Here is a 25,329-nt window from a genome sequence, read left to right as displayed (position 1 = left end):
ATTTATTTTTCATAAGTATATATATGCACTTAAAGCGGAGTTCCACCCATTTTTAATAGGTTGGAATACATAGCTGTATGTAATCCCCTTTAAAACGGCTTTTACCAATGGAAACTTTTTTTTTTTTTTTTTGCTAGTAAGTACCTTAATTTCGGCATTATTGCTCCTCTCCTCACTTCCTGGTCCAATCGGCGATGACGTCATTCGGCGATCCGCAGTGTCTGCTGGGATGTATTCAATTCCAGAAATCTCGGAGTAGCTGTATCTGTACTGAGCCGTGCCTGCCCCGCCTCCGCCCCGCCTCCTCTCATTGAGTTGCATTGTATGAATGTATTAAGGCCGTTCTCTGCCCCGCCTCCGCCCCGCCTCCTCTTACAAATCAATGAGAGGAGGCGGGGCAGAGGCGGGGCAGAGAACAGCCTTAATACATTCATACAATGCAACTCAATGAGAGGAGGCGGGGCGGAGGCGGGCAGAGAACAGCCTTAATACATTCATACAATGCAACTCAATTAGAGGAGGCGAGGCGGAGGCGGGGCGGAGGCGGGGCAGGCACGGCTCAGTACAGATACAGCTACTGCGAGATTTCTGGAATAGATTACATCCCAGCAGACACTGCGGATCGCCGAATGACGTCATCGCCGATCGGACCAGGAAGTGAGGTGAGGAGGAATAAAGCCGAAATTAAGGTATTTACTAGCAAAAAAAAAAAAAAAAAGTTTCCATTGGTAAAAGCCATTTTAAAGGGGATTACATAGATCTAAAGTTCCAAAAATGGGTGGAACTCCACTTTAATGCACTTTATATTTGTACGGTTTAGCTCTGCACCTTTTTGTTAAGTTATTTAATACAGTAGGCAACATGCCATTACTGCAAGGTGCACTCCCTCTGTCTTTTACTTTGTCTGTGTGTTCTTCACATCCGAGGTATGAGTTTTTTTCCCACAAACAGAGCTTGCTTTTGGTGGTATTTGATCACCTGTGTGATTTTTTGATCATGCGCTATAAACAAAAAAAGAGCGACAATTTTGCAAAAATAACAATATTTTTCACATTTTTTTATATGAAATTCTCCCATAAAAAATGTAAAAATCAAAATTTTTTAACATTTTAGGCCAATTTGTTTTCTGCTACATAGGTTTGGTAAAAAAAAAAAAAAAAAAAAAAAAAAATCGCAAAAAGCGTATTTTGATTGGTTTGCGCAAAAGTTATTGCTTTTTTTATTGTAATTGCAATTTTTATTGTTTTTTTTTTTGCGGTACTGCGACATTGCGGCAGACAGATCGGACCCTTGACTGACATTTTTGGGGGTACCAGTGACATTACTACAGTAATCAGTGCTATACATATGCACTGTTACTGTAAAAATGACACTGGGAGGGAAGGGGTTAACTTTATTGGAGAGGGAGGGGTTAAGTGTGTCCCTAGGGGCATGTTTCTTACTGTGATTGGATGTGGCTTTGTGTGTAACAGCACAGATCAACGGTCCTACATAGCAGGACCGAGTGATCTGTGCTTTTACACAGGGGAGAGTGAAAGGCGGCTTTGTTTACATTAGCCGCCTGCCTTTCTCCCTCTCTACCCGACGATTGCGATTGACCGGCGGACATCGGGTCCGCCGGTCACACGTGCCGGCTTCTTCTGGTACGAGCGGGGGCGGGAGCCCCCTATTCGCTCCCAGGCTAGTGACGTACCGATACATCACGTTGCCTGGGAGGGGCTGACCGCCGCCGTATATAGTCGGGCGGCGGTTGGCAAGTGGTCAACTGGATTACAATATTGGCTATTACATGCTTGTGTGTGTGTGGAACTCTTTAAAGAACATTAGACTGCAAGAATGCTCCGAGTCAAGGACTGATCTCAATATTTCATAGTACTGCGGACTATATTGGTACAAGTATATTACATAAAAAAAGCTTGATATGTATTCTAAAAAACACTGATAATAGAATAAGAATAAAAAAATATTGCTTCAGGAAACTGGCATGCAAAAAAATAAACAAAGAAATACTATATTTATGAATGAATAATGAAAAGCATATACAGAATGCCAATGAAACAAACATACTGATAAATTATTAGTAAGCCTTTGTACTCACGCAAATAAAAAGAGGTACAAAAAGGAACTACATGTGCTTTTATGCAAAGTGTGGATTACCTGTACCAGCTGTAGAAGATAATGAAGGACTTCATCATTCTGCAAACACTCCAGTTTCTGAACTGCCATGGCTCGTACATTTTCATCAGAAAAGTTGCAATCAAGTAGCTGAATTGTTAGGCCAACATCCAGAGAGCAGTCATCCCACGCTTCCCTTTTATTTAATAGCTGATATGTTTTGGCCACCATCTCCTGATCTCCCCACTTTACTGAATTTAGCAGTTTAGGGTAAGCCTCTGGGTGCTTCATAACTTCATATCTAAAATGCCACATGAGCTCTTGGTCTTCTGGTGTCAAGGGATGAAGGGGATCTGTGGATATAATTTCTTCAAGCTGCTTCCGTAACTGGTTGGGCATTTCAGACCTTGCCCTGTCAAGTTCAGGATCAGACACAGACTTGTGTTTAGGAAGGGCTACCGGATGGCAGTACTTGTCTAGACTTAGAGAAATGGCCATTGAAGTATCTTTATCAGGGTTAGTTGCAGAAGTCAGTTTATCTGCATTAATACTTCCTTGCTCTTCCCCTTTACCAGGTATTTTCCACATGTGAAGGACAAATTCCCCCTGTCTTAATAAGAATCTGTGATCAATTAACAACAGGTTTACATAGTAAAGAAGATGGTTTTTACATTTTGAGTCTGAGCCAGTAGTGTCTGCTGCGTGGGGAGTTCCTTTGTTTGAGACAGTCTGAGCCTTACAGGAAATTATTTGTAGATTCAGAAGGGCTCCTTTAGGCAAATCTTTGATTTTTATATCAAATTCCAGCCACGTGTTCCATAGGACTTCTTCTGTAAATGGCTTACAAGAAGTTCTCCTTTGGGAAAGAACTTGCTGTCCATACTGAATGTTGGCTTCAACAAACACAATAAGTTCAGTATTTCTTGGCAAAACTGGGATATCAATTCCAATAATTTTTACTCTGAACTTTCTATTGCAATCCCATAGAGATATTGTAAATATTTTCTCATGGTCTTTTCCCTCAATTGTCAGCTGTTCATGATAACCTGTTACTCCAGTGCAGTCATCAACCAAAGGCCACTCTTCTTTCTGGACCATGTCTTCAGATGGATCAGGAGGGAGATCAAGAACAAAATGGATCTCATCTCCACTCTTAATACATTGTCTTATGTAAAAAAAATCTTTAAGTGGTGAGTTCCCAATGATGTACTCATCTCTTCCACAAACTCTTAGGACAAAATCTTGCTCACTGTGTTCCTCTGAAATGTCCAGCAATGATTTTTTCTTGGCCATTTTTGTAAAGAAAGACTGAAGTACTTCATCTGGTGTGTCATCAATGGACACCCTGATTGTATGGCTTGTCATACCCTTGTGTATAATAATGAAAATATTATTGGAAGGAAGTTTTTTAGATAAATGCTCTGGAAGTGGCATTGATGTTACCCAAGGGTCCATAGAATATAGCCTGGCATCTCTTTTAACAAGCTCAATCATACGTGGAGTGACCAGTCTACGGCGAGTGAATTCTAGTTCATCATCATGTACATTGCTGACATCTGTCACATCATATCCAATTAGATAATTTAACTTTTTCTGGTACTCCACTGTCTCTTCAGAGGATTTTTGTTTTTGGATGATATAAATCTTTCCTACAGTTTTTTGTAAAACCTTCCAGTACATTATGCAGTCTAATGTTTGAATCACCTGATGCTTGTCATATATTTCATACCACTGACCTTTTTTCTGATACTGCAAGAGGAATTGGTCTGGACTAAGTCTGTGGTAGAAATCACTATTATGACTTTTCTCTATTGCATTCATCCACACTTGTGCTTTCATCTGCTCAACTGTGCAATTTCCAGCAATTTCCAAGAGAATTGTATCTGGAGTCTTGCTATTCTTATGGCTAGTCGGCAGAATGAATTCTATTGGTATAAGCTCCATGGAGAACACGTTAGATGTTGCAGCTGAGTGGGGTCTCATTTTTCTTCGTCTCCTTTTATTTTCCTCTCTTAGTACAACAGGCTGGTCATAATTCTCCAGCGCCATGCCAGCTTCAAGCTGTGAACAGAAATAGAGTATAAAATATACAAACTGCCATTTTTATATGTTTGCAAGTTTTCATTTTTGGCACTTACACAGCTGTTCATTTTGGTACTTTATAAATAACTAGAGTAGCAGAGTCTTGTAACATGTTAGCCACCAATTATTGAAGAAAGTAGGGAGTTTAACCACCTCAGGTCCGAACACTTTCACTCCCTTCTGGGTTATTTTTCAGCTTTCAGCACTGTCATACTTTAAATGACAATTACTCAGTCATACAAAACTGTACCCAAATTAAGTTATTTTTTGCGACAGATAGAGCTTTCTTTTGGTGGCATTAGGGCAATTTAAATGGCGGGTGGAAAAGCTGCGATTCTGCCTGCGATTCCATCTCGCAGCAAATCGAGGGACATGTTTACAATGGGAAAAGGAGGGGATGGGAGGAGGGAACACCAAGGAAACCCTCTAACTTTTGGAAAAATATGTTCGGTACCACATCCTATCAGAGACATTGCACAAAAGTACCCTATACATTTCTTAAAGACTTTAGCGGTACCAATGGGTTGAAAATTATCAAAAATGTATTGTACAAGATTTAAAATCATTAAGACATACAATAGAGATGTAACATAATGCAAAAATTCCATGTACACGGTTGTATTTCTACTACACAGTGTAAATTAAATCATCAACCCTTATGGGATTGGGTGACAAATGGCTTACTGGGACTTCCCGTCACTAGATCCCATAAGGGTTGATGATTCAGTTTTGCACTGTGTAGTAGAAATACAACCATATACATAGGGCGTGTTTACGATGTCATTACTTCTTAAGGGCATCCCCAATCGTGCCGCCGTTGTGGCTCAATTGTTGTGCTTATTTTGACTGACAGTGTCGCGTGTTGTGATTTAACGCAATTTAATGTGTGACAATCACGGCAAAATCGTGGCGCAATTGGGGAGTTATTAAAAAGTGATGGCATCGCAAATGCATCCTGCGATTTGCTGCGATTGGGAAAAGCGGGCAGAATTGTGGCGATTGTGCCTGTGATTCAAATTGCTCAGGTGTGAATGGAGACTTAAATCGCCACTTGGTTTTTACTTTTTGCTATAAAAATGAAAAAAGACCAAACATTTTGAAAATTCTTAGTTTCTATTTTAGAATTTTACAAATAAATTCTCATCCTTCATATATTTATTTAGTCTACAATCTATGGTATATATATATTTGAAAAAATAAATCTAATTTCTGGATGCCCTAAAATACAAGGACAGTACAAATACCTCCCAAATGACTCCTTGAAAAGTAGACTTGAAAGGTAGACAGTCCAAGGTATTTAGTAAGAGGCATTGTGAGTTTTTAAAAAAAGTTGCAATTTTTGTCACAAGTTATTTCTCACACAAAGCATGGACATACTTACAATTGCACCCCAAAATGCATTCTGCTATGCCTCCTAAGTATAGGGATACCACATTTGTGAGATTTTTTTTTCACGACCAAGTAGATGCATAGAGGGATCAAAATCCAAGGAACACCTTCAGGCATCTAATTTCCTGACTACCTATGACTTTTTTGTAGGCTCTGGAGCACCAGGACAATGGAAACGCCCACAAAATGACCCCATTTTGAAAAGCAAACGCTCTCAGGTATATTCTGAAAGGCATAGCAGGTCTTTTGAAAATTTAATTTTTTGAACATTTTGGAAAATTCTGAGAAAAAATGAAAATGTTTTTTTTTTTTTTTACACAAAGTTGTCAATAAATAATATATTCCTAACACACATCATAGGCAGACTTGGAAATACACCCAAGTAGACAGTCTGCTACTCCTCCTGAATGTGGCGATACTACATGTATGAGATTTTTTCACAGCCTAGCCACACAAAGTAGCTCAAAATCCAAAGAGCATCTTTAGGCTTTCTAGGGGCATAAATGAAACATCTAATTTTCTAACTACTTATTACATTTTGTGGGGTCCCTGGAGCACCAGGACAGCGGAAACACCAATACAATTACCACATTTTGAGGCATGGTGAATATTTTGAAGACCTATTTTTTTTTGCCAAAAGTTTATGGAGAATGCAGAACAAAATTGAAAATTATTTTTACACCAAGTTGGCAATTCAGTAAGATGTTTCCCACACACAGCATGGGCATACTTACAATCACACCTCCAAACACATTTTACTACTGCTCCTTAGTATGATGATACCACATGTGTAGGACTTTTTCAGTGATTGAACGTATTATGTACCAGAACTTGCATCTTGTATATCACACAAATCAACCAATTGTATCAAAACCCTGTAATAGTTGCCTCTGTACAAGTGATAAGGGAATACAGCTTAGTGTAGCCTCACCTATAACAGTCCAAGTTCCTATAAGCCAAGCAAGTAAGAACAAAAGAATTCCCGAGGTTCCAGTAGTGCAGTTGTCTGCAGGAGATGGATGGGACTGGTGTCTCACAGGAACATGGTTACTGAGATGTGCAGACAGTGCATTTCTGGCACAGGCAGAGACATAGTCAGCAAGCAGTCAAAAGGTCGGTCCAGGCAACAGGCAGAAATGTGGTCAATAAACAAGCCAGGATTGGTATAGGCCCCCCTCCTCCAAATACCTCTAATATTTTTTGTGTGAGTGCTGCAGGGGTGCATGCAAATGACAGGCTGGGCTCCCAGGATGTGGGTCTAACCTGAAGAGGACCTCCAGGGTTGGACCAAGGAGAAAGTTAGGGACAGCGCTGAAGCATGGAGAGGGTAGGTAAAAATTTGGATATTTAACAGAGTTAGCAAACAAATGTAATCACTTTCATTTCAAATTGCTTTGATAAATAATTACATACATGTCTTAAAAATCATGTAGAATTGTTGCAAAGTGTGGCTTAGTGCAAAGTGGGTGAAAATGAAATTTGTTATAAATAGGCTCCTTAGTAACTAAGTCAAGGTTTAGTGGCTAAAAGTGACTATATTATAATGGAAAAAATAGCATAAAGAAAACAAGATTAAAAGTTGAGTTGCTGGTCATTGTGACAAATCACATTTTATCTATCACATCTGAGAAAATGAAAGAAAGCAGCCGGACTAGTTACTATATGGGCAACAGCTCCATCATCTAAGTTTAAACACTTCAATACAGGGCACTTTCAACCCCTTCCTGCCCAGGCCAATTTTCAGGTTTTAGCGCTGTTGCATTTTGAATGACAATTGCGCGGTCATGCAACACTGTACCTAAACCAAATTTGTGTCATTTTCCCCCACAAATAGAGCTTTCTTTTGGTGGTATTTGATCACCGCAAGGTTTTTTCTTTTTTGCTACACAAATAAAAAAAGACCGAAAAGTTTGAAAAAAATGTTTTTTCCTGCACTGATGAGGCCGCACTGACAGGCACTGATGAGGAGGCACTGATGGGGTGGCACTGATGATGAGGCACTAATATGCAGCACTGATGGGCGGCACTGATAGCACTTATATGCAGAACTGGTGGGCACTGATAGGCGGCACTGATAGGCGGCACTGATGGGCACTGATAGGCAGCACTGATAGTTGGCACTTATGGGCAATAATGGGCACTGGTGGGCGGCACTGATAGATGGCAATGATGGGCACTGGTGGGCGACACTGATAGATGGCAGCACTGATAAGGAGGGCACTGAAAGGGTCCCTGAGCCCTGATTGGCATCCCTGGAGGCCATGGGTGGGCATCCCTGGTGGCCATGGGTGGGCAATCACTGGTGGTTCTAGTGGCATCCCCCAAGGGTCTGCATGGGTAATCAATGCTCTGAATACCAGCACAGACCCCCCCCCCCATCAGGCGCTCCTTTACTCGTGCCTGTCAGGCACGAACTGAGGAAAGCCGATCAACGGCACTTCCTATTTACTATGTGATCATCTGTGATTGGACACAGCTGATTACATGGTAAAGAGCTTACATCATTAGGCTCTCTACCAGGATCGGAAATGCGGTGAGTCAGAGTGACACACCGCACCACTGATCTCTGCTCTGCGCACCCCCCGGGGGCGTGCAGAACGGTCTATCCTGCTGGACGTCATTTGACGGCCATTCAGGATAGAGCAACCACTTTCCGGCCGTCACTTTGCTATATGGCGGGCGGAAGTGGTTAAACACAGCTTCCAAAGTACACACCGGAATTTTTACATACTTTTTACAAAGTAATCAGTAATCACATTAAAATTAAGTACTTACTGCAAATTATGTATTTTCATTTGGCTCCAAGCTCTGGGAACTGGAGGGTGACAATGATTAAATCAAACCAGATATTACTTCTGAGGGTGTTTTATATACAGTGTACAAAACACCCCCAGGTTGCCATGGTTGCTAGAAAGTAATAATTGAATTTACACTAGAATTGTAGGCATATGGCTTTTTTCCCCATTTTGGATTAAGTAAGGGAGAGTTATCCTCCAATGGGGAGATTTTCCCTCACTTTCTGTCCCATAATCTCAACAGGAAGTTAGGAAAAATCATCCAAATAAATGTATATTTGGTCACCAGAACTTGTCTCCTCATTGGAAGATTACCCTTCTATTACTGTTCTGGTGACAACTGAAAATTTTGGGATTTTCTTTTACTTTTAGTAATAATGGTAAACAGGACAAATAGAGAGGTGAAGCTCCCTAATGGGGACACAGACAGAAAAAAAAGAAACCTAAAAAGGTGTTCTAATCCACCTCCACTCTAAAATTAAAAAAATAAGTTTTCCCTTCCTTTTAAAGTTATACTTTAGAGACAAATGAAATGGAATTTACATTTTATGAGCACAACATTGCAGGATAACTTGTGCAGGAATTATACACTTTATAATTTTTTCATCAGGGTGCTATTTCCATGTTAAATATTTACCCCATTAACTATTTGTGGGGTAAAACATAGAAACATAGGTTGAATTCCTGCACCCTAAATGCAATATTAATTAATTTGTAATTAATTGCATGGAAGATGGACCACAACAAATAAATGATTATAGGATTGTTATGACAATTGATACTTAGATATTCACCATGCATTATGGTAAAAAATTTCAAATAGTGGTTAAAAAAGGCAGAATTATTGCCAAAGTGATACTTTTTAATCACTAATTAAGAAAGCAAAACAGGGTGATTAAAATGCACCTGGCAAAGAGACATAATCCTCCAAAAGCTTGAGTTTAAACTTTTTTTTCTAGTTAACCATACAAGTATGACCCTTTTACTATTTGCATAAATTGCATTATGCATTTGCTCTCCATTATTCTTGTACAATACTAATTTTTGGACATGGTAACCCTATACATAATTATTTTGTACATACATGCAAAAAAACCCTCCCAAAAAACAAAATATAAATAATATTTTTAAAATAATGATTAATACACAAAATGATAACAGCTAAAATAGTTTTGTGCTGGCAATCTTATATCTAGTTACTAATGATTAAGTCTAAATTGGACACTGAAAATACAATCTGAAATTGATGTCGCAGGAAAACAGCTAGGGCAACCTAGAAAAAAAAAGATAGATAACAACGCTGTGCAGAGTGTCTATGCATGCAATGAAGTACTCAAACCAGCAAAAACGATTGAACTTTAGATAATCAAACATCTGTGCTGAATGAATGAGCCCCACACACCAGACGTAATGCAATAAGGATAAATTACCTGCTTATTGGAAGGAGGTGTTGGCCCTGAAGATTCATTTGTGTACAGTTGCAGAGATTACAGACTGCCTGTGCTGATGCCTGTCAGGAGTGTCACAGCCACTGGAGCTGTAACTTTATTTCTCCTCTTTACATCTACAGAGGAAGTACTGCTGGTATCAGGAAGGAAGCTTTAACCACATTGATTATTCATTTGATTACATATTTAGAAAAGCTACGGACTACTTCCCCTAGCTACAGCCTAGCCTATATCAGATATATAATCGAAAACAATTTTTGTACAATTAATGCAATAGTATAAACTATAAGCTATGCAAAATAGTGATATGTATGTCTATCTATGCTGGTGATGTCATTTCTAATATTTAGAAGGTAGCTATGCTACCTTAATAAAAGATATCTAGAACAACAAAAGAGTTTGGTTATGTTTCTTAGCAAAAATGGCAACTGCCCTAATTTATAACCAGCTTTTAGAGTAAGGTGCACATGCTTTGCACTGAGAAAATAAAAGTATTTCCCTGCACACTTATCAGCAAGCCAGAAGAAAAACAAATTAAAGGCTAAGTTTAACTTTAAGGGAATAATAATACATGCACATTTTTTTTTTTTTACAGGAAAAAACAAACAAATAGTGGATCATGGGTGTAAAGTCAGGCTCTTGCTCCTCCACATACTCCAGTCTTCTGCTTGTACCTCTGTACAGGCTTTTATTTAGGAAGCTGAAGAACATGTGGATGGACTACGAACTTGCTGATCAGCATGCTTGAAGTCCATTGGGAACTACGATAGGTCTACTGCGGTGGAAGATGGGACTTGTAGTTTATTAATTTACAGATCGATGTCAATGAATGGCACAGCTGTGTGGGATCTGCCTGCACACTGACTTTAAGGCTAGGTTCACACTGCCCCAACTTGGGATCCGACTTGTAAGACCCCAAGTCACATGACATGTGAAATCCCATGTTAATCAATGAGAGCGGTCTTAATTGGCACCCCTGAAGTCGCTCGGACTTTAGAAAAGGTTCCTGTACTACTTCAAGGTGACTTCTATCAAATGCACAGCAAGAGTGAGTAAGTGAGAGCAGGAACAAGCCAGAGTCAAGTCCAGAAGCTGGTAGTCATCCAAGGCAGAGTTGAGTCCAGAAGTGGGTAGGCATCCAAGCTGGGGTCGAGTCCAGAAACAGGTAGTCTACCGATGCGGGAGTCATCTGCCGATGCGGGGCTGAAAGCCAGGAGAGTCATCAGCCAAGCAAGGTCATACACGGAGGAACACGGAGAACAAAAGACTGCTAGCAGAGATGCACCTTGGAGCACAAACACAAGGGCAAGGACTGCGACCCATCAGGTGATAGATATAGTCAGGTGTGCAGAATCATCACTGTGCGACACCCAGGCAGCAGGCAAGTGATGATGCAATCCGAGTTTATAGGAGGCAGCAGTCTGCACATCATAATAAATGCCCACTTGGTTTAGGAAGCCCCGACACTGACTCGATTCACCCCCATAGCGCTCCAGAAGCTCTACAAGTACAGAAGCGGGTAGTCATTCAAGCCGGGGTCGAGTCCAGAAGCGGGTTGTCATCCAAGCCGGGGTCGAGTCCAGAAGCAGGTAGTCTACGCATGCTGGGTCATCTGCCAATGCGGGGTCCAGAGCCAGGAGAGTCGTAAGCCAAGCCAGGTCATACATGGAGGAACACGGAGAACAGAAAACTGCTAGCAGTCAGTGAGGCACCTTGGAGCACAAACACAAGGGCAAAGGATTGCAATCCATCAGGTGATAGATATAGTCAGGTGTGCAGCATCATCACTGTGCGACACCCAAGCAGAAGGTAAGTGATGATGCAATCAGAGTTTATAAGAGGCAGCAGTCTGCACATGTCCAAGATGGCTGCCAACAGGAGGGCAAGGTAAGACCTTGACATAGAGACTTTTTTGGAAGTTGCCTCCAGATCGGATCCTCATCTATATTGATGTGATTTGGATCCAACATTACAAAAAGATTACTCAGGCATTCCCTGAAAGTTGCTTCAAAGTTGCATCAAGTCATACTCAAGTCGCTAACAAATCGCCAGGAAGTTGCCTGGCAAAGTCGCACCATAAGTCGCGCAACTTTCTGATTGTGCCACTGTGAACCGAGCCTAGATGTGACAGTGGCTGCGGGGAAGAGGAACCCACGGGCTAGATATCACTGTAGTAGGCATTGTTAGTAAAGGTATCGCTGCTAACTTTCAGGTCTTGTGACGAGTGGCTGACCTATTGCATTTTGAACACAGGAGGTTGCTTGCTCAGCATGAGCATCATTCATGGAATGCTGTATATAGTGGGGATTGAGGAATCGGTTGGATTTTTTTTTTTTGTTTAGCCCACAGTGCATGTCTAGCCTTAAGCAGCATGTTTACTTTTAAAAGTTTAACCACTTTACCACCGGAGGATTTTGCGGTCTTACGTCCAGGCCACTTTTTGCGATTCGGCACTGTGCGATTTTAACTGACAATTGCGCGGTCGTGCGATGCCGTACCCAAATGAAATTTACGTCCTTTTTTTCCCATAAATAGAGCTTTCTTTTGGTTGTATTTGATCACCTGTGCGATTTTTACTTTTTGCGCTATAAACAAAAAAAGAGCTTAAATTTTGAAAAAATAACAATATTTTTCACATTTTTTTTATATGAAATTCCCCCCCAAAAAAATGTAAAAATCAAAATTTTTTTAAATTTTTGGCCAATTTGTTTTCTGCTACCTATGTTTGGTAAAAAAAAAAATCACAATTAGCGTATTTTGATTGGTTTGCGCAAAAGTTATTGCGTTTACTAACTAAGGGAAAGATTTCTGTCATTTTTGGTGGTTTTTTTTTTAACGAGTAATGGCGGCGATCTGCGATTTTTTTTTGCGGGACTGCGACATTGCGGCGGACAGATCGGACCCTTGACTGACATTTTTGACACTTTTGGGGGTACCAGTGACATTTCTACAGTAATCAGTGCTATAAATATGCACTGTTACTGTAAAAATTACACTGGCAGGGAAGGGGTTAATTTTATTGGAGAGGGAGGGGTTAATGTATGCCTGGTGCTTACTAACGTGTGTGGGGGGAGGTTACTGAGTGACACAGGGACAGATCGCATGTTCAGCTATGCTGAACCCTGCAATCTGTCACTGTTTGTCACTTAGGAGATCCGCCCGCTTTGTTTACACAAGCGGGCGGATCTCCAAACTCGATTCCCCGACGATCGGGGAAGAGCAGCTCCTCCCCTGGCCCGCTCTTCTCCCCTGGCCCGACTCCCGCTGTGACTGAAAACAGCGGGAGCGAGCCTCCGGCGGTGCGCGAGCGCCGCCTCCACAAGGGGAGGAGGTCTACGTCGCTGGACGGAATCAAGCCACTTTGCCGCAGTACAGTCCCAGTGACTGGTCGGCAAGTGGTTAAACTGCCGATTCAGTTCACTTGAAGTGTGTCTACATGCCTCTTTCAAATGGGCCATGTTAAAAACAGGTGACTGAGAGACAGATATACCACACCCTGATCATTCTCTAAAAGCATACAATACAACTGTTCACATGCACATTTAGTGCGGCCTGTCGAGCTGACATGTGGCACCGCCTGTCAAACTCAGCCATTCAAGTCAAGGAGGCCTCTCTTAATCCCCAAAATAAAATAAAAAAACAGGCATTCAGGAGGTGGCAGGATTGCCCCCTGAACACCTGACTGTGGCTGCTTAGATGAGTACTGTAAACTGTAATTTGATACTATGGATAAGTTCATCGAAAACACAACTGAAAATTATTATTTGAGGTGTACAAATGAAGCACAAACTACCCACTGAGTAGTATAGCTTCTCACCCAGGCATTGCTGTGCTGAACCCATTCACCTCAGTTCGTCTCTCTGTAATTCGGTGATCCTGTGTAAGATTCTGGCACTCTCAGTGCCTCCTATCACATCATTTCCGGGTGTGTTCCATCTACCTAGGTAGATGGAGTGCATATAGGTGTGTTTCCCTTTAAGAGTGCTGACATCATCATGAGGCGCCGGACTGAACAGCTATTTAAACCACCGGCTTTCACTCACATGTGTTCGTTCAATGTGCCTTGATGCTTACCTTGTCTTGTGCCACCGCATAACCTGCCTTGAAGCTCGCATGCTTGCAAGCATACCTCGCTATCGGAACCTCGCTGCTGATCCCTGTATCCTGCTACCGGATCATCCGCTCTTACCGAACCTCTCCTCTGCTACTTGCTACTAGTGATAAGTACCCCACATGGGGAATCCTCCATAACCTTCATACTAAAGCTTACACTATCTAGCTCTGCATACTAAGGATTGTTACTACATCTGCACTATCTAGATTGCTAGCTCTTGAGCCTACTATCATCTGCTCTTGCACTGGGTTAGTCTCTCCTGTATGTTCATCTGCTATCCTATCATCTACTACCATACATGATTGCTAACCTATCTGCATCCCATCTGCTACTATCTCATTCTCAAGAACATTCCTCTCAAGTGTCTGTCACCTATCATCTCTACTCAACCTGTCTCTTCAGCCTATCACCACTATACTACTATATACATAGATCACTCCAGGAACATCTTATTGAGTGTGTGTATTTGTATGCTGAATTGAGACTATCCACAAATGATGAGTCTTGGGAGTTGGGATTGGTATCTCAGCGTTTCTCTACATGACTACTGAAGTGGAATATTTCTGCAGCTGCAAATCCACATTATACAGAAAACGCAGGAGCGTTACATCCTGGAACACATCAGCTGTTGATCCTGCAACATCCTCCTTGCTGACTATCACATACACAGAAAGCCTAATGTATAAATATCCTAGTAACAGTAAGTAGTTACCAATTAGAGTCAAACCTTCCTTGGAAGTGTGAATTTTTTGGTGATGTAGGCTGCAGAGAGAACATAGAAGTTACACAGCACAGGCTTCAGGAACTACACCCCTACTTTCTACCTATTGATCTTGTACAGCAGGAGCGACCAACCTGTGGTTTTGGTGCATTTTCAGAAAGTGCACCACACCCGCAAGATGTATTGCCTCATGGATTGGTCTCATGAAAAAGGAGGATCCTAATTGTTGTTTAATATATTTGCTATTCAAAATAAAAAAAATTAAATTTGAAGAAAAAAACTCAGAGGAATATTCACAAATGTCAGGAGCCTAGTCAATAAAATGGAGGAACTAGAGCTACTGTTACACGAGGAGGATGTGGACTTCATGGGAATAACAGAAACTTGGTTTGACCACTGACATGATTGGATGGCAACCATCCATGGGTATTCCTTATATCGGTGGGACAGGGAGGGTAAAAGAGGGGGAGGGGTGTCTCTATATATCATAAATGATTTACAGGTAGAAGAGATGAGATGGAACACCAAAGGGTAGAAGAAAGCGGGAAATTAATTATAGGGGTATGTTACAGGCCCCTTAACCTGAAGGAAGAGGTGGAGTTGGATCTCCTTTCACAGCTCAAAATTGCAGCGGGGCACGTAAATGTTATTGTGATGGGGGACTTCAACAATCTCGACATTGACTGGGCAGAGGGGACAGCCCACTCGTTAAAGACCTGCCATTTCTTAAATGTCTTACAGGACAACTTCATGTCCTAATTGGTGGATTCCCCGGCCAGAAATTATGCATTGCTAGATCTATTAATTACAAATGATACAGATCTGATTTTAGATGTGGATATACAGGGCAACTTGTGAACTAACGACCACAGGATTATTACATTCAGCATAAATCATAGGAAAGGAAGGCATAAGGGGAGTACAAGAACACTAAATATAAAAAGAGCAATCTTTTCTGAACTGCACTCAATGCTACATGATATCAAGTGGGACCAAATCCTTGAAACATTGAACACAGAGGAGAAATGGGAGTGCTTTAGGAACATATTAAATAAAAGTATCCCCAAGTGCATTCCAATGGGTGATAAATATTGAAGAACAAAAAAGGTAAACCTGGGGGGCTGAATCAAAACGTAAAATGTCATATTAACCAGTTCTGGACTGGAAGGATTTGCCCACTTAATGACCAGGTCATTTTTTGCGATTCGGCACTGCGTTACTTTAACAAAAAATTGCGTAGTCGTGCGACATAGTACCGAAATAAAATTGATGTCCTCTTTTTCCCCACAAATAGAGCTTTTTTTTTGGTGGAATATTTTACATTCTGCTATATAACATTCCCAAAACAAAAAAAATAATAATTCTAAAATCAAAAAATGTTTCATCCTTTTAGAAAAATTTGTGTTCTGCTACATATTTTTGGTAAAAAAAAAAAAAAAAAAAAATCGCAATAAGCATATTTTGATTGGTTTGCGCAAAAAAAGTTATCGTGTTTACAAACTAGGGGAAATATTTATGTAATTTTTTAACTTTATTTATTTTTTACTAGTAATTGCAACGATCTGCAATTTTTAGCGGGACTGCGACATCGCGGTGGAAAGATCGGACCCCTAAATGACATTTTTGACACTTTTGGGGGGACCAGTGACATTACTACAGTAATCAGTGCTAAAAATATGCACTGTTACTGTAATAATGACAATGGCAGGGAAGAGGTTAACCTAGGGGGTGATCAAAGAGTTAATTGTGAGCCTAGGGGAGTGTTTTCTAACTGTGGGGGGAGGGACTTGGGAAATGATCACAGAGACCTGTGATCCTATATAGAACAACGGTCAGCTGTGTTTACAACAGCTGACTGTCCTCTCTCAGTGGGAAGCGAATGCGGGTGCCTGGCGGCAAACGCGGCCGCTGGTCCCATGGATCGGCATCCCTACAGCCTAGTGGGGGAGGATGAAACAAAAGGCAATAACTGTGGGGGATGAGCTGATGGAGAAAATGGAAGTACAGTTGTTTGGTGTGGGTAGGATAGGCTTCTCTGAAGAGGAGAGTTTTCAGGGATTGTCTATAAGGTAATAGAGTAGGAGATAATTGGACAGATTGGGGTAAGGAGTTCCATAGCATTGGAGAGGCTCTGTAAAAGTCCTGGAGGCGAGTATGAGAGGAGATGACGAGGGAGCTAGATAGCAGGAGGTTTTGAGAGGAACGAAGAGAGAGATTCGGTTTGTATTTTGAGACTAGGCTAGTTATGTAGCTGAAAGCTAAATTGTGGATGGCTTTGTAAGTTGTTGTTAGTATTTTGAATTCAATTCATTGGGTGAGCGGAAGCCAGTGGAGGGATTGACAGAGAGGAGTAGCGGACACTGAGCGATTGGTAAGGTGGATGAGTCTGGCAGCAGCATTAATGATGGATTGAAGGAGGGATAGCCAACGTAGAGGTAAGGAGTGTGCTGAATGAAAGTGGGTGTTGGCGCTGCTAAAATATTTGCAAATGCCACCTAATGTAAATGGTGTGTGGTCCTCTATGTAAAAATGAGGCCCTGTGCAAGTTATAGAATACATTTGCATAAATAATATAAAAAGTAAAAATTTATAAAAGTGGTGCAAATGATGCATGTGAAAAACAATGTTTATTATACAGTACCTATACTATGTGTTCATACATATAACTAGTGTACATCAAATAGTGGTATTGGCCACACTGTGAAAGTGCAAGTGCAATAATAAAAAAACGACATGCCAAATAACCTGTGCAAATAACAAATTATATAAATATTAGTGAAAAAGATATGAGATATATTCTCTTACATAAAATATACAATTCCCAAAATTATAGTTCATAAAGTTTGTACTAGATGTTCTATTAGAGACCACTATTCCGAAATATTGCTTCAATAAAAAAAGCCTCAATAAGACCAACTATTCCAAGAAACACCCCGTTGTGCTCTCACACGTGTCCCCCGGTGGGGTTACACTCACCAGGTAGCAGGCCCCTTTTCAGGGGTATTCGGCTTTGTGTGTATTGCCTTTAAGGGCGACTCCTCTCCTCTTGCCTCCAATCAATAGTAGTAACTCCCCATGGATATAAAAAGATAGCCTCCATAGTGCAGTAACGTTAAGATAAGATAAGAAAGGAACAGGAAGTGATGCAATGAGGCTAGACTCCGCCCTTGCACAGGGCCTCGTTTTTAGATAAAGAACCACACACCTTTTACATTAGGTGGCATTTGCACATATTTAATATTTTAACAGCACCAACACCCACTTTCACCCACTTTCATTCAGCACACTCCTTTTTAGACCACATCTTGGATGGTTAGTTGTAGTGGGGGCAGCAGCTAGATCGTTATAATCACCATAGATCCATAGCGCGAGATTACATATACATTGTTTTCTATGTAGAGGTAAGCCAATAAGAAGGGAATTGCAGTAGTCGAGTCGCGAGATGACCAGCGAGTGAACTAAGAGCTTTGTTGTGTCATTGGTTAGAAAGGTGCATATTTTGGAAATGTTGCGGAGGCGGCAAGCTTTGGACAGTGATTGTATGTGAGGCTTGAAGGAGAGTTCAGAGTCCAGAAAATACCGTTCAGAGTCCAGGAATACCCCTAGGGCCTTGGCATGCGGGGATGGGCTGATAGTTGTGCCATCAATTTTGACAGAGAGATCAGGGGAAGTAGCATGTGGTGGAGGAAAAATTATAAGTTCGGTTTTGGATAGATTGAGTTTGAGGAAGTGGTGTGACATCCAGACTGATATATCTGCTAGTAAATTAGTGATACGTGAGGGGACTGAGGGAGTAAGCTGAGGGGTGGATAAATAGATTTGGGTATCGTCAGCGTAGAGATGGTATTGGAAGCCATGGGAGGCTATCAGCTGATCCAGAGAGGAGGTGAAGATTGAAAATAGGAGAAGTCCAAGAACAGAACCTTGGGGGACCCCAACAGAGAAAGGAAGAGGAAAGGAGGAAGTAGAATTGTAAATAGCACTAAAGGTGCGGTTGGATAAGTAGGAAGAGAACCAGTGAACAGTACAGTCACAGAGACCAAAGGCGTGGAATTTTTTGAGGAGGAGGGGGTGGTCAACTGTATCAAAAGCAGCAGAGAGGTCCAGGAGTAGGAGTACAGAATAGTGTCCATTGGTTTTGGCCGTTAGTAGATCGTTTGTTAGTTTTAGGAGACCAGTTTCTGTGGAGTGTTGAGGCTGAAATCCAGGCTGAAGGGGATCAAGAAGGCTATTAACATAAATATATCTCCAGGACAGGATGGCTTACACCCGAGAGTCCTCAAAGAACTCAGTCAGGTTATAGCCAGACTGCTATTCCTAATCTTTATGGACAGCATACTGACAGGATTGGTACCAGTTTATTGGTGAAAAGCCCACGTAGTACCAATATACAAAAAAGAGACGAGATCAATTCTTGTAAACTACAAGCCTGTCAGTCTAACATTGGTAGTTTTTAAACTATTTGAGGGGATGACAATGGACCATATCCAACAGTTTGTTGATGAAAACATATTATTAGCAGTAATCAGCAAGGTTTTACGAAAGGTCGCTCTTGCCAAACCAACCTATTAACATAAGGAAGTGAGATGCCACCTGGACAGGGGTACACCGTATCAGACCGTATCAAAAGCATTTGATACGGTCTGTGGATATAGGCCAGTGATGGCAAACCTTGGCACCCCAGATGTTTTGGAACTACATTTCCCCATGTTGGTCATGCACTCTGCAGTGTGTAGTTGAGCATCATGGGAAATGTAGTTCCCAAACAGGGGCGTGTCCAAAGGGTGGTGATAAAAATTGTGCATTTAGAATGGCCTAGAGTGGTTAGTGGGGTACCCCAAGGCTCTGTCCCATGGACCAATTCTGTTTAATTCATTTATAAATGATATAGAGGATGGGATAAATAGCTCAAGCTCAGTGTTTGCTGACGACACAAAAATAAGTAGGGAAATAACATCACAGCAGGACATAGAAACTTTACAAGAGAACCTGAATAAATTAATGGAATAAGCAACTAGATGGCAAATGAAGTTTAACATTGGTAAATGTAAGGTAATGCACTTTGATGTTAAAAAAATAAATGCAAGATACTCAATAGGGGGAGAACCCCTAGGGGATTCCAGGATGGAGAAGGATCTAGGGGTCTTAGTCAAAGACAGACTGAGCAATAGCATGCAATGCCAAGCTGCAGCAAGCAAAGTCAGCAGAATATTAGCATGCATTAAAAAGAGAATTTACTCCAGAGATAAACTGATAATCCTGCCACTTAATAAAACTCTGGAGTATTCGGTCCAGTTCTGGTCACCAATCCTCAGAAAGGATGTGCTGGAGAGAGTCCAGAGAAGGACAACTAAATTAATATGGGGACTGGAATACCTCAATTAGGAGGAGCGACTACAAGTGCTAAAAGTATTCTCCTGCTTGAGAGGAGATATGATAGCGATATACAAACATCTCAATGGTGATACCAGCGTAAGTATGAAACTTTTCAGTCCCAGGGAGTCTAAGAAGACATGGGGCCACACGTTGAGACTGGAAGAGAGGCGATTTAACCTTAAGCTGCGTAGGGGTTTTTCACTGTCAGGGAGGTAAGGATGTGGAACTCTCTTCCACAATCGGTGGTGTCAGCAGGAAGTATGGATAGTTTTAAAAGACTCTTGGACGTGCATCTTAGCGAACACAATATACGGGGATATGGGAAATGATTTTCTACATGCGCACACACACACACACCAACACAAGTTGAACTGAATGGACTGTTGTCTTTATTCAACCTTACCAACTATGTAACCATTTAATTTCATTGTGACCCAAGACCGCTTACCAAATCACTTAAATGGCCCTTGCTTTTAAAGGGTTGAGCACCCAGGAGTGTTCAGACATGAGTACAAGCAACCCTTCCAGGAAGCTTGCAAAGCCAACAGCCGTACATAGGAGGTGGAAGCATTCCACGCCCCACAGATTCCCCTAGGTTAGGTTCATATCTATGCATGTGCAGTTGATACATTTTTTAGGCCCGTTTTCCAGGCCCATTTGCATTTTTCCTGCGTGTTTTTAATGCATTTTGTTTCTGGCATGTGTTAATGTTATAAAAACAAAACTGTAGCGCTAAAAACCCTTGGTCATGACAGTCCCACTTAAAGATGTGAATAAAGCAATATGATGACAGTCCATATGAATCCGACTCTTCATTCAAAAAGTGATTTCTAGGATAGAAAACCGCCACCAGACAGCACTCCAACACCAGTAATTCTAACTTCTTACCAGAAGCTGTTGATCCCCATAACAGAGATCAAAGATTGCGCATAACCAGTGATAGGTGAAGGCTTCTCCAGTGTGTTCCTGATATGCTCACAGTAGAATGTAATATGCAGAGAGAGAAGGAACATCTCATAGCATAGACTGTTTAAAAATGCTTTATTCTAAAAAGAGGTATGGTATTCACAAACATCATGATGTAACTCGCATGTAGTAAGCATAGAGACCTCCGGGTGTCTTTAGGGCGTCCTGTCCGTGGACCACCAAACCTATGGCCGTCCTGTCTCCTCCAGGGATTCCGGCACGCGCTACCCAGCACGCCACCCAACGTACGTTTCGTCCGATTGGACGTCGTCATGGGGTGTGGCTACAGGGTGCACCAATGCCTTCTATAGTGGAGGAGAGAGCCGCCCACCGGAACTGAGCAGCCGGAAGTGAGGTATGTGCTCCACACGACCGGAAGTAATGCTCAGACTATTCTTCGAAGTAATGCTAAGACCATTCTTCGACGCCATTGGCATATTCTGAGGAATGATCCAGTATTGGGCCCCCTTTTACCTCCCCAGCCTCAGGTTATCTATAGGGGTGTCCCTCCCTTAAGGTTGCAGATTGCCCCCAACATTAGGGATCCTCCCAAAAAGGTCTCCTTTTTTCAGCAAATGGGAGGCTTTTACAAATGTAGGAGGTGCACTATCTGCCACCTTAATGTGGAGAAAAAGAGACGTGTGGATACCTTCCAATCTGGCTCCACTGGACAGGATTATAAAATCAAACCATTTATATCCTGCACCACCAGGTACGTAGTTTACTTGGTGAGATGTCCTTGTGGCCTGGACTATGTTGGCCGCACTATCCGAGAGCTTCATGTGAGGCTCAAGGAACATGTGGCCAACATAGTTAAGGGCTTTCCTAAACACAGCCTTTCTAGGCATTATGCTGAGTGCCACAACAGTGATCCCAGTGGCACCCTATTTTTAGGTATTGACAAATTTTCAGGACATTGGAGGGGAAGTAATTTAACAAGAGGGGTTTCCAAACTCGAAACGAGCTGGATTTATAGACTCAAATCCTATACCCCCCTGGGTCTGAATATTGAATGGGATTTAAATGCCCATATCAGTAATTCTTAGATTGCCCCTCTTTTTTCCTTATTTCTTTTTGTTTGCTGTGCTATTTTTATGTGTATGAGTATACATGTTTTACAATATACTAATTCATTTTATTGTGTAGCATTTTAAACGTTTTCATGTGTCATTTTGTTACATTATTTTTTGTATATGTATGTGCTTTTTGAGACCTCCTTGTGTTTGGGCTGCTCTGAACTTGGGGCACCACAAGATGGCGCTGTCTCCCCCGGAGTCGCAGCTTAACATATGTATTCTCTATGTGCCTTTTGGTATATGGAGTATTTTCCCTCTTTCTGGTTTATTCCATGTATTGGGTTGTTTCCATAAAGGTAGCGGAGATTTAATATGGTGAGTTTCTTTTGGAAGTTTTTTTTTTTCCTTTCTCTTCTCATCGTGTGGTTCTCCCCTTCCTTCCTTCCGGTCTGAGCATTACTTCCGGTCGTGTGGAGCGCATACCTCACTTCCGGCTGCTCAGTTCCGGTGGGCGGCTCTCTCCTCCACTATAGAAGGCATTGGTGTACCCTGTAGCCACACCCCATGACGACGTCCAATCGGACGAAACGTACGTCGGGTGGCGTGCTGGGTAGCGCGTGCCGGAATCCCTGGAGGAGACAGGACGGCCATAGGTTTGGTGGTCCACGGACAGGACGCCCTAAAGACACCCGGAGGTCTCTATGCTTACTACATGCGAGTTACATCATGATGTTTGTGAGTACCATACCTCTTTTTAGAATAAAGCATTTTTAAACAGTCTATGCTATGAGATGTTCCTTCTCTCTCTGCATATTACATTCTACTGTGAGCATATCAGGAACACACTGGAGAAGCCTTCACCTATCACTGGTTATGCGCAATCTTTGATCTCTGTTATGGGGATCAACAGCTTCTGGTAAGAAGTTAGAATTACTGGTGTTGGAGTGCTGTCTGGTGGCGGTTTTCTATCCTAGAAATCACTTTTTGAATGAAGAGTCGGATTCATATGGACTGTCATCATATTGCTTTATTCACATCTTTAAGTGGGACTGTCATGACCAAGGGTTTTTAGCGCTACAGTTTTGTTTTTATTTCTTTTTAATCTGCTACAATTCGGATTAGTGTGGCTGCTGGACTCAACTACATTTGCTGTTTTTACAGTTATTATATTTCTTCTTTAGCGCAGCAATTTTATTGTCATGTGTTAATGTTGCTAGGGGGGAAGTGTCTATTGTCATGCAGGAAAATGCACCAGCAATACATGTACGTGTTTTTTAATGCATTTTTGATGCGATTCCATTGAAGTCTATGGAGCCAAAAATGCACCGTGCTGCGTGTAAAAAAGTCTTTCCCACATTCCAAAAAAAATGCACTGGTGGAAACTGCATATATGTGAACATGGCCCATAGAAACTAATGTTAAATGGACTGTAATGCGTTTCTGCAAATCTGAAAATACACTCAAAAACACATAGGTGTGAACCTAACCTTACACATGTCCCTTGCGTACCATGTGATTGGGAGGAATGCCTCTACTGTCTATGATGGTCTGCAGGCTTTGAAAGCTTCTTGGTGGGATAGCTCAGGCAGGTTTGGACCTGTGTCCAAACATTCTGAATTGCATTACACAGGACATAATGTAAACTGAGGGAACCTTTGTGATTTTAGTACAGGTTACTAAATGCTTTCACTTATCACCTTGAAATAAACCTGTAGGTAGTACATGGTTTTCATTGTACTTCTACCCTAGAAATTATGGGGGCTTTCTGACCCATTAACTTCCTAGTTACTTACAGCTCTTTGTTTACTAGAATACTTCACAATATTTACTTCCTCCTAACATTTTTGAGCTCATCCCAAGACACAGTTCACCATTCAACTCCAACACTAATAACTGGTTACATTTCTGTGTTTATATTTCCAAAGATTTCATGTTATGTGTAAATCTACAGCAACAAAAAATGACTGCATTACATTGTATTTACATTACAGGCTTCCTAAAACCTTTCATGTGTAGGGATTGCTGTTTTGGTGACTGTCACAGCCATGAACTGTATGTGCTTTGTGTTTATAGCACACAAGCAGACTGTGAAATCACATCATGAGATCAGCCCTGCAGATGCTAAAAGAGGATATTCAAACAGAAAACAATATAGTTATTGTGCAACATTTCACTTATCCTACTCTCCGTGGGATTTTAAAGAGACAGAGCTAAGCACTAAGATCGGAGTTAGCTCTTGTGCTTTCTCAGGAGCAATTAAAATTTAGCTTAATAATAATAATAATAATAAAAAAAGTCCCAGTTTAAGTAGACTGCACATTAGTCATCTGTATGGGCAGATACACCTTCATTTACTAAACTGACTAGACAACCTTTTTCATCCGGCAATAAAATGTAAAATAGATATACAGTATATGTTTTGCTAGCAATTTAAAGGCATAGATATCTGTACGTTTTCACAAAATGTCACCATCTGCTGCTCAGGAACAAATATTTAAAGAAATGTTCACCTTAACAAAAAAAATACCTTGTGCAGTCCATAAACATCATTTCATAATGCCAAACTAATTTGATAAAGAAAAATATGCATTATCCGCTTCCCATACCTATAGGCAGTGGTATATTTTGGTTTTGTACTGCCCTGGGAATAACTAAAATCGGGTACTCCCCATCTAAATTTGTCCCACCCTTCCTTCTTAAGTGGTTATGCAGAGTCTCTGGGGGCTATGCGGGGAGTATATGGTGCACAGGATGATCCTGTCAATCTCAATGCGGACAGTAGATCCATGGAATATAACATGTTCCCATGAAATCGGTGTGCTGATTCATTCACAGGAGGTGATGATGGAAATGATTCAACAGGTCAGTGGAAATGTGACCCAGCAGGGCTTCCCTGGAATTTGTCAAATTCATGTCGTCCGAGCTGGGCTGTAGAATGGTGAGAGGGGGTGGTGCTACCCCAGGTCATGCAGAGCGATGAAGGTGACACCCAGGAGCGTATCTACCAGGTGGCAAACAAGGCTTTTGCCTTGGGTGGCATTTTTCAGGGGGGCGGTGCCGCCCCCAAGCAGAAGGGACACTGACTCTGTTCCATGATCACAGTCCAGACTACTACATGGTGCACAATGATAGAAATGAAGAATACAGCACAGAGTACAATGATCAGTGCTGCACGGGGTACAATGATTCCAATGAGTGATCACAACGATCAGAGTTCTCCTCTCAGTAATCTCCTGAGCAGAGAGTTAAGAGTCTGGTCACATCACGTCAGGAACAGAGAGCTCCGAGTCTGAATCGGGAGAGGAGA

General features: G+C 41.5%; 1 protein-coding gene across 2 annotated transcripts in view; it reads right to left on the bottom strand.

The window, feature by feature from the left end:
• PIK3CG (phosphatidylinositol-4,5-bisphosphate 3-kinase catalytic subunit gamma) overlaps window positions 1-25,329 on the bottom strand; it is a 139,746-nt gene that overhangs the window by 94,593 nt on the left and 19,824 nt on the right. Inside the window, exons 1-2 of one of the 2 annotated variants that reach the window (XM_082254382.1) lie at window positions 9,812-9,963; window positions 2,158-4,176 (exon numbers count right to left, since the gene is read on the bottom strand). In XM_082254382.1, the coding sequence (XP_082110508.1) occupies window positions 2,158-4,164 (2,007 nt within the window). In that variant the 5' untranslated portion in view covers window positions 4,165-4,176; window positions 9,812-9,963. Of the gene's footprint in view, window positions 1-2,157; window positions 4,177-9,811; window positions 9,964-25,329 lie in introns of those variants that run through there. The other variant, XM_082254381.1, reaches the window with a different exon arrangement.

The sequence above is a fragment of the Pelophylax lessonae genome (assembly GCF_965119305.1).
Source record: "Pelophylax lessonae genome assembly, chromosome: 4".
Lineage (NCBI taxonomy): Eukaryota > Metazoa > Chordata > Amphibia > Anura > Ranidae > Pelophylax > Pelophylax lessonae.
This window is presented reverse-complemented; position numbering and strand designations above follow the sequence as displayed.